This window comes from Arvicanthis niloticus, chromosome 3 (assembly GCF_011762505.2).
Source record: "Arvicanthis niloticus isolate mArvNil1 chromosome 3, mArvNil1.pat.X, whole genome shotgun sequence".
Lineage (NCBI taxonomy): Eukaryota > Metazoa > Chordata > Mammalia > Rodentia > Muridae > Arvicanthis > Arvicanthis niloticus.
Window position 1 is genome coordinate 108,647,363 of NC_047660.1, and position 10,134 is coordinate 108,657,496.

The 10,134-nt window shown below is 49.0% G+C and overlaps 1 protein-coding gene across 3 annotated transcripts; it reads left to right on the forward strand.

Moving 5' to 3' along the window:
- Positions 1-4,813: 4,813 nt before the first annotated feature.
- Positions 4,814-9,605, forward strand: Tuba4a (tubulin alpha 4a). Of its 3 annotated transcripts, none has more exons than XM_034497860.2 (4): positions 4,814-5,692; positions 7,697-7,919; positions 8,185-8,333; positions 8,565-9,605. In XM_034497860.2, exons 2-4 carry the CDS (start codon positions 7,739-7,741, stop codon positions 9,534-9,536), a joined length of 1,302 nt encoding a protein of 433 aa, XP_034353751.1. In that variant the 5' UTR covers positions 4,814-5,692; positions 7,697-7,738; the 3' UTR covers positions 9,537-9,605. The 3 variants fall into 3 exon arrangements, with proteins under 3 accessions (XP_034353751.1, XP_034353750.1, XP_076787754.1); XM_034497859.2 differs by having other exon boundaries at positions 5,526-5,923; XM_076931639.1 differs by lacking the exons at positions 4,814-5,692; positions 7,697-7,919 and having other exon boundaries at positions 8,191-8,333; positions 8,710-9,605.
- Positions 9,606-10,134: the final 529 nt, after the last annotated feature.

Genomic DNA, 10,134 nt, shown 5'->3' on the forward strand with positions numbered 1-10,134 from the left:
TCATCATAGGTTTTTGTTTAACTATAGGTTGTACCCAGAACGTATCAGAGGAGCCAAAGCCTTGATCCCCTCTCTTAGGACTCTTATATTTGTGATTAGTAGGGAACAATGGAAGTAACAATAGTTGAGCTATCCTCCTTCCTGTAGGAATGGTGACTATATTCTGTATTACCTTGGCCATTACCTTAATCTCACCTTGATAATCATTGTCTATAACTCCAGGAAAAAATTTGTAGTCCCTGCATAGTAGCACTGCTTCTTCCCACTATCAGGCCAAACACATTTGGATAGAGCTGTCCAAACACTCTTGTAGGTAAGGCCTGAGGTCCCATTTCTGGGGATAATACTGTGTGGGTGACAGAACTGAAGTCCAGTCCTGCGTTTCCTGGTGTTGCTTGACTAAGTTCTGAAAGGGATTGTTATTTGCTGGTATAAAACTCATCTACCTATAAGCCTGTTTTAGCTTGCATTGGTTGGGGGCCTGGGGATGGCCCCTGTTCCTGTTTCCCTGATTATGGGAAAGGGTGTTTCCTTGTGCATCTATCTTGGATCTACATTCATTAGCCCACTGCATTCTACATTTGCAATGTGGGCATAGCCCAGGCTGTTTTCTGTGCTGTTTCTGGCTTAATCCATTTTTTGCTTTGCAATATTTTGCAAAGTGTCCAGGCTTGCCACACTTAAAACAGGCCCTTTTGCCTCTACTTGCCAAAAAAAAAAAAAAAAAAAAAAAAAAACCTCTTACTGATTGTCTTTGCATGGCAGTCACCATAGCTAAGCCCTGTTGGTAGGAGGGTCTGTCAGAACAGAGTCTGATATACCCTGTAAGGTCTGTCTTCTTCATGTAGGATCTAATGGCCGCTTGGCAGGCAGGATTGGCATTTTCATGTGCAAGTTGTTTCACATAATCTACACCTGACTCTGCATTACCAAAAATCCTCCCTGCTGTTGTCATTATTTGATGAACAAAATCAAAAAATTGTTCATCAGGCCCTTGTCTGATTGCTGTCAAAGATGTACCAGGGTCTCCCTTTACTGGGACTTTACATCGAGCCTTCATGGCTGCATTTTAAATTTGAGCAAATAATCCTGGGTCATATTGCATCTGGTTATCACTAGAAGCAAATTGCCCTTCTCCTACTAAGGCATCAAAGGACCAACCATTGCCTGCCTGAATGTTTTTCCTAGCTGTCTCTTTACAATTCTCATGATACTCTAATTTCCAAATAAGATGCTCACCACCACTAAGAACTGCTCTCACTAACATATTCCAATCTCCAGGAGTCATCCACTCCTCTTTAGTAGATTCTAAGATTGCAAGAGTAAAAGGAGCAGTGGTGCCATATTGTGACACTGCATTTTTTAAATTCTTTAATGTTTTGAAAATTAAACCCTGTGTGATGTCTCCAAGAAACCCCTAGCAGAAAGTGGCTATCGTCTTGCAGCCATGGACAAGCAGGGGAACACAGCTGAAAACACTTTACCATGTGCACCTTGCAGCTGGGGGGCACTAAACAGCAAAACAAGATATGTGAGCAAAACAAGATGTTTATCAGAGTGTGCTCAGTTGTTGTGGGCTGCTTTCAAAACAAGTCTCTTGTAAAAGGGTATATGGCCTGAGATGGCTGCAAAGATGATAGCCACTTTCTGCTAGGAGTTGGCTCCCAACACTGGTGTACATTCTACATAGTAAATTCCAGGTCAACCAAAGCTACATATTAAAACTCTGTCTCAAATAATAATAATAAAATAATAAAATAATAATAATGCTATAGGAAAAACCTGGAAAGGCTGCTCTTAAAAGAACAGCCAAGCAAGACTTGCTAGACAGTAACAAGCCTAGTGTGTTCAAAGAAATGAAAGGTGGGAGGGAAAGGCAAGAGTAAGAAGGGCTCCGAGAACAGGAAAAGCCTCAATGGCTTAATGTTTTAGGCACAAAGGCCAGCACATTTGTGTTCAGGGGGTGGGGGTGGGGAGCAGAGATCATAGCTGTGTGAAGAATGTGCTATTGGGAATCAAAGTAGACCACAGCCCTGCTGGGAGGTGACTTTTCAGGCATGGGGGACTGTGGCTTGGACTAATTGTGTAGCAGGAGAAAGTGAGTCTAGCTCCCACTAAGGCAGGGTACCAAGGCCCTCCCAAACAGCCTTCCCTGCCCTATCCCAACTCTTTGGCCAGCTTCTCTTTGAGTAATCGCCTTTCCAATTGTTCAGACCCAGGGGGAGAGTTTAGATCCCTCTAGATCTTTCCTCCCTCTTTCTCAGAGGTTGGTTGTGGAATGGCATCCTTATGTTGAGACATAAGGCTGTCTGCTAATGTGTCTCTCCCCATCCCTTCCTTTTCCATTTTTCTTGCAGGGGGTTTGCTTTAAGGGAAGATTTTTCTCTCAGATGAAAAGAGATATAAGAAATCTTTCTCCTTTCCTGCCTTAATACAGCGTCATATGAGGCCATGACACTTGGAGCTGAGGCAGCCATTTTGTGATCCTGAGGAAAGATGTCATCAGCCCACTGATGCCAGAGGAGAAAGCTAGAAATACTGGAATTATTGGTGACATCAGCCCCACTCTGACTTCTAACAGGGTAATGAATATCTGCATTGTTTAAGCCATGACTAGACATGTATTCCATTATTTTCAGCCAAAACCAATTCTAATAAAAGAGTAGGAAGGAAGGTCAGGTGTGTTGGCATACACCTGTAACCCCAAACGTCCTGTCTCACAAAAAGAGGTAGATAGAGAAGGGGTTGGAGGAGGGGAGTATAAGGTTTTGCCTTCACTATTGTGTGAGCATGCAATGTAGTGCTTTCTGTAAACCCTTAGAAATGTTACAATTCTTATGCAATGAACATTCAACAATCCCAAAGTAGATATGCTATAATGAAAACCCTAGCTGATTGTGCTGGTGCACACTCAGGAGGCTAAGGTTGGAAGAGCATGAGCTTAAGGTCAGTCTGGGTTACACAAGGAGATCCCATCTCCAACAACAACAGGTCATAAAGTAGCACAGTCACTGTACATAGACTGTGTAAGCAATATGGTTTATGTCAAATACTTTCCACTATCATTTGAAGATTTTGATAAATGCTAGGCAGAGGTGCTTAGACAAGCCTCCAGAAAAATCTCCAGTGGGTTTCCATGGGTAGTGTAGCCCTTGAGACTTGGGTATGGAAACCTGACCAAGTCAAGTAAATGAAAACAGACAGACACATGCCCAGAAAATCTAGGGTTGGGTGGACAGTGAGCACTGTGACAGAGCCCCACTAACTACTGAAAGAACTAGAACCCGAGCATGTTCTTATGTCCAGCACAGGCAGAGAGGTTAGGCTCTGTAGGGGAGCGGGCTCCGGCTATAAACATCCAGGGAAGCTGTGGTTGCTAGTTTGGCCAACAGTTCATAATCATTCCTGCTTGGACCAGAGGAAGGCTTTGCTATTCCTACCTTGACCAAAGAAAGCTTTGGTTCTTTCCCATGGTTCTGAGGTGTTAGTCCCTGACATGGCTGAACCCACGTCAAAAATGCACATTGGCCCAGGGTGTCATTCACCCCTTTTATGTTCACTCAGCCTTCTTTGGCTCCCCACACATGGACAGAAATACTGCAGGGGGATGTTTTTATGACTAAAGCAAGAGCATGCTCCACATGAGCCCTGATGGGAGTTCAAAGGCATAAACTTCTCCAGACCCCACCTATTCCCCTTTGACCTAGTCGTCCATCATCACTGCATAACAGCAACCAACCTTAGCCATGAGTACAAGTATGTGAAAACTCTGAGTCCTAGGGACGCTTCTGACATGGAGGTGACTTGGAGGGTACCACAACCCCAAAGTCCTTGATCTTTTCATATGCTAAACACTGTGAAATCCAAACAAAACCTTTCTTCTTTTGTTTATTTGCTTTTTTGCAGCTCTAGGGTCTGAACACAGGGCCTTGTACACACCAAGCAACCTCTCTACAACTAAGCCATACCCCCTAGCAGAGTAAAACATTTCTGAGAGAGACTTTGGTCTATCAACTGCTCAATCGCAACTCCCCGAGGGCCCATCTCTGAAGTCCAACGGTTCATTGCATGAATACATGTTTATCAAATGTTCTAAGTATCATACTAAGAACCAGGGACCCAAAGAAGAATACACCATAGCCCTTGCCTTGGTTCACAAACAACACAGCACACACTGAAGTGCAGTGCATATACTAAGTGTGAGTGGAAACTCTGAAGACTCAGGTGGTTCCTTATGGGTTGCTCTGCTGGGTGTGTACACAGTCCTGCGCCTGTCTGGGCCTCATGATTTAAAGTGGTCACCTCAGTTTTACAAACGAAGAGCTGAATCTAAAGGCCAAACGGGTTTAGAGTTTTGCCTGATGATTCAGATCTTTTCTATCCCTTCTGCTATGTGGTTTCATAGGAAACAAGAGAAGGCCTTCAGAGTGGCCATTGTGTCCTGTGGTCATCAGGACTCCTTCCTTTGCCCAGACCACGACCCATGTTTGCCAGCAGCTTAACCAAATGCCCTTGTCCGTTTTCTTTTTACCAATGAGCCCCTCCCCCAAACTTGGTGCTAGGGATTGAACCCAGAACTTCACAAATGATGACAAACATGCTACCAACGGAACCAGACACATCAGCCTCTCCCAACAAACCTTAGTTCTCCTAACCATATGTCAAGGACTAGAAAGAGAAACCTTGTGAAATTTTATTGTATTCTATGTCTTCTCTAAGTCAAATGCCAGTAGCTACTTTGTTGATAGAAAGTTTGCCACCATTGTATATATTAGCACATTGTATATATTACCACATTGTGTCATGCTGGCAACAGCTCTGTCCCTGAGAATGGGAACAAATGTTGGTGAAATCTTTTTCAAGTGATGACTAGCCTGGGAGTCAGATTTCTTATGGGCATGAAAACCTCCTCCTGAGGGATTTTTTTTGGGATTTTTTCCCCCAATGGGAGTGATGTATATCTGAGAAAGCAAAAATAGCTTTTAGAAAGGCCTGTTCTAATGCGAAATGGAAATAAAACGCAGAATGGAAGAATCTCTTCGACTGTACAAGCCAAGAACTCAGTGACGCTAAGTCACTTGCCCAAGGTTGCATAGGGACGTCCAGATGCTGTTCCAGGAGCTCCAGGTTCTGTGCCCCACCGCAGCAGGTAGGCGGTCGTGGCGGGAGCTCACTAATAGTGACGGCGGTAATGACGGAGCCTCTGACCAGCGAGTGGCCAGTGAAAGGTGGCAGATTCCCGCGTCGGCCCTCACAGATTGGCTGCAGCTCTCGGCTTTGAGGAACAGTCTACCGGATCGGCGCCCTGGGGCTCAGGCTCTGTAGTTCTAGGTCCTCGGCCTCCCACAGGTGTGGGCGAAAGCCTGTCATCTCGGCCGGGGACCAGCAGGCGGCGGTCTGCTGTAAGGGGGTCTCGGGCGACCAGTCCCAGCTGCCCAACCCGCCCGAGCCCGGGAGGCGACGCTGGGAGGACAGCGGAGAAGGCCGGGGACAGCCACTTTTGAAAGATTGCTTGAGCTTCATCCGCCCTAAATCGGAACACCTGCACCATGGGCGTCTGCATGACGCAGGTGCAATCGAGACACGCTGTGTCACCGCACCCTGCGTCCTTGCTTCGGACCTTCGGAATCCGGGGTGTCGGCTCAAAACTAGGAACGAATATGGGCCGCAGCTTCTAAGCCAAACCCGACAGGTGAGCGGCAAGGGGAGGGGATCCAACTAGGCTTCACTCCTGGTGGCCACCTATCCTGACGGGGTGTAGTCTTTAGACCGCCTCGCCCCATGGTGGGCGGGCTGAGCGCGCAGGTCCCGCCTCCTGCCTATAAGAGTGGTGCGGCACTGCAGCTCCGCAGATAGCTCCGCAGATCTCACCGAGACTCGTGGCCCTGACTCTACGTGAGACGCACAGCCCAAACTCATCATGGTGAGTGAGGCCCCACCTGGATCTCTCTGGTCCTATAAATAATATGTCCCGCTCCTCTGGGAAATCTTCCTCTAGAGATGCTGAGGACCCTTTCCTTAACATTCCGAGTCTCCAGGAGATGTAAGAGTTTTGCACTTCCCCCACCCCTCCTGGTGACTTTGGCCTAGTGTGTTGTCCACCTTCAGAAGCTGGGGACTGAGGGAGGGTGCTTCACTAGCAGAGAGGAGCCCTCTTGTAGTGTCCTCCTGTTCGTCTGTGCCCCAACTCTCCTGAGGGGAGTCACGAGGTCCTGCACCCAGTGCTCTCCTCGAGCGGCAGAAGTCCTGTTCGGCTGCCCCCGCCACCCATACCCCCTGAGTGAGTCCCTGGAACTGACCGAACACGTGCTTGGCGCCGGTTGGTGTTAGGGGTTACTTGGTACTGCACCCCGTCTTCCTCAGTGTGCCTCCTTCCCATCTACACCCCCCCCACATGACTCAGCACCCCCTCCTGAGCCTAGAGGGGTGGCGGGAATGGGGTTCGGCCTCGGGAGGCCAGCGGGCCCCTCCTACCCGAGTGCGGGTGCTCGGCCGACAGGCAGAGACAGCTGGCGCTGATCTACGGCCCCAGCCGAGGCCAGGTTGGCGGGGGAAGGGAAAGAGGTGTATGAAGGGGGGTTGTATTTATAGCCCGGAGCGGGGGCAGAAACCCAATCCGAGCTTTCAGCTGGGAAGTAACTGGAAAGACTCCAGTGGGAGAGCAGACGTAGGGCCCAGGTACAGATGGCGCTCCCCTGGCCTTGTGCAGCAAGGCGGGTTTCCTCAAGGGCCTCCTAGCAGGTTCTACTTCCTTTTCTGGGTATTTAGAAATTGTCGTGCCCCACCCCGCCCCCACGCGCTATTTGGCTGTGGAAAGGGAGGATCACAGGTCCTACAGACCTGGGTGTTGCAGGGGTTAAATTGCGGACCACCTAGACTGAGCGAGCCTTAAGTTGCCAGGGCTCTAGTATGTACACCTGTATTGCCTGCCCCTGTCGTCAGCAGTCAGCGCTTCCCCGCATTATCGCTGCTATTTCCATGCGGGCTGAGGCGAGGATGGAGGTGGTGAAGCAACGCAGAGTGTGGGGGTGGAGGTGGGGAGAGGAGCCAGATGGGATTGATCCCTCAGGGCCAGATGGAATTTAAAGTGGAGGTTCCAGCATCCCGAAGGCCAGAATGGTCAGTTGATACCAGATGGAAGGTTGAGACACCTCTTTGCCCACAGGGAAGAAGGAGAGAGGGTTGTGAGAAATTTTAGTTAATCTTCAAAGCAAAGCTTATCCAGGTAGGAAGCTGTTGGCTATAAACTGTAAAACATATTTCTAGAAGCTGCACAGACTGGAAGCAACTGGAAAGTCTGTCTCTCCGTGTATATCCCTCTCTGTCTCTGTGCCTTTCTCTCCCCGCACTCCCATTATAATTGCTGAAGCCCTGCCTGTCACGTGTACATGTCCTCTCTGCCCTCTCTGGGTATACTGTGGATGTAACAGGATTATACAGCTCTCACTTGATAAATTCTCTACTGAGAAGTAGGCTAAGGGGTTGGTCTGCCCTGATGGCTGCCTCCAATCTGGGGGAGTCTTGTGCTGAGGAGACGGGAGAGGCTACCAACTGCTTCTGACCTCTGTGTAGCCCCAACCTTACCATACTTTTACCAACTGAGTAATCTCAAATAGGCAAGAGGGTGGGAAAGAACCTAATGAAGTGGGTGGTTGTGGATGGGGACTTAAGCTGTGACCTTCTCTGTATCCCTCAGCGTGAGTGCATTTCAGTCCATGTGGGGCAGGCAGGTGTCCAGATGGGCAATGCCTGCTGGGAGCTCTACTGTCTGGAACATGGGATTCAGCCTGATGGGCAAATGCCCAGCGATAAGACCATTGGTGGAGGGGATGACTCCTTCACCACCTTCTTCTGTGAAACTGGAGCTGGAAAACATGTGCCTCGGGCAGTCTTTGTGGATCTGGAGCCTACTGTAATTGGTGAGCGGGGATGGGAAGCAGGTTTCCCTTTTGAGGAAGGTGGAGGGTGTCTCTTTCAAAGAATGTCTTGACTGGGTTTTTGTGATCTTTAAAGCCTTTTAATTTTATCTGAAGCTGAAGATGGATGTTGACCCCCCAAGATGCTGGCAGAAGGATGAGCTAGCTCTTTCATCTATCTGGCTTCAGTTGCCACTCTGTGGGTGGGGAGGAGGAAGGAGCTAGTCATGTGGTTTTTGCCGTAGCAACGTGATATATGGTCTTTCAGATGAGATCCGAAATGGCCCATACCGCCAGCTCTTCCACCCAGAGCAGCTTATCACTGGGAAAGAAGATGCAGCCAACAACTATGCCCGTGGTCACTACACCATTGGCAAGGAGATTATTGACCCAGTACTGGACCGGATCCGCAAGCTGGTGAGACTACATACAGCCTGACAGGGAGGGAGCTTTGGACTCAGAGCTCAGGAAAATTGTTTTTTCAGATCCGTGTCTCGGATCATCACTAGTTTTGTTTTAGAATTTGATGCTCGTAGGGGACATTCAGTCTTTGTCCTAACATCTGAGATACTTTAGAACTTATAAAACTAGAAAGTTCCTCAGGCCTTTACCCTACCTATATATTGCTCTTTCTTCCTTGCCTTTCAGTCTGATCAGTGCACAGGACTTCAGGGCTTCCTAGTATTCCACAGCTTTGGAGGGGGCACTGGCTCTGGCTTCACCTCTCTGCTGATGGAGCGGCTTTCTGTTGACTATGGCAAGAAGTCTAAGCTGGAGTTCTCCATCTACCCAGCCCCACAAGTGTCCACGGCTGTAGTGGAGCCCTACAACTCCATCCTGACCACCCATACCACCCTGGAACACTCAGACTGTGCCTTCATGGTGGACAACGAGGCCATTTATGACATCTGCCGCCGTAACCTGGATATTGAGCGCCCCACCTATACCAACCTCAACCGCCTCATCAGCCAAATTGTCTCCTCCATCACAGCTTCCTTGCGCTTTGATGGGGCCCTCAATGTGGACCTGACAGAGTTCCAGACCAACCTGGTGCCCTACCCTCGCATCCACTTCCCCTTGGCTACCTACGCACCAGTCATTTCTGCAGAGAAAGCCTACCATGAACAGCTGTCAGTGGCAGAGATCACCAATGCCTGTTTTGAGCCTGCCAACCAGATGGTAAAATGTGACCCTCGCCATGGCAAGTACATGGCCTGCTGCCTGCTGTACCGTGGAGATGTGGTGCCCAAGGATGTGAATGCTGCCATCGCTGCCATCAAGACGAAGCGCAGCATCCAGTTTGTGGACTGGTGCCCCACAGGCTTCAAGGTTGGTATCAACTACCAGCCACCCACTGTGGTGCCTGGGGGTGACCTGGCCAAGGTGCAGCGTGCAGTGTGCATGCTGAGCAACACCACCGCCATTGCTGAAGCCTGGGCCCGCCTGGACCACAAGTTTGACTTGATGTATGCCAAGAGGGCTTTTGTACACTGGTATGTGGGTGAGGGCATGGAAGAGGGTGAGTTCTCTGAGGCTCGAGAGGATATGGCTGCCCTGGAAAAAGATTATGAGGAAGTAGGCATCGACTCCTATGAGGACGAGGATGAGGGAGAAGAATAGACAGCTACTTGGAACCTGTTCACTGTTTATTGCAAAATCGTTTCGAAATAAAAGTTTCCTTGCATGGTTTCTTGTCCCCTTTGTCCCTTTGCAACTGCTTGAGCTTCTGCTTGTCCCCCCCACCCCCCATTCTGCTTTGGCTGCGACCTCCCGATATTTGCTGCTCATGACCTTTTACCTTTACATGGCTGACAGTGAGACTTGCCAAGAGGCCCCACAATGAGCCCAGAAAGTATGAACCTAAGGACTTTGATGTAAGGTCCTATGGACACCCAGGATAGGAAAGAAACAAGGACCGAATCCTGGACCTGTCTGTCTAGCTACAAGCTATTGCAAGATATGTCTTCACTTGTTGAAATGTCTGATAGCTTATGTTGGATGGTTGGAGTACTTTATTCTTCTTGCTGCTGCTTCACTCAACAGCTCTAAAAGCAAGGCTTGGCCCAGGCTAAGTTGAACACTGAGGATTTGGGAATGGTGGCTGGGCGGGCCCAAAGTTCTGGGCATACAGCCACTTCACAAACTTGGGGGCTGGGCAGGGACAAGGGCAATCTCCTAGTTGTTTGTGCTATTGCACCTCTGGCAGCTTTGCGTAGCT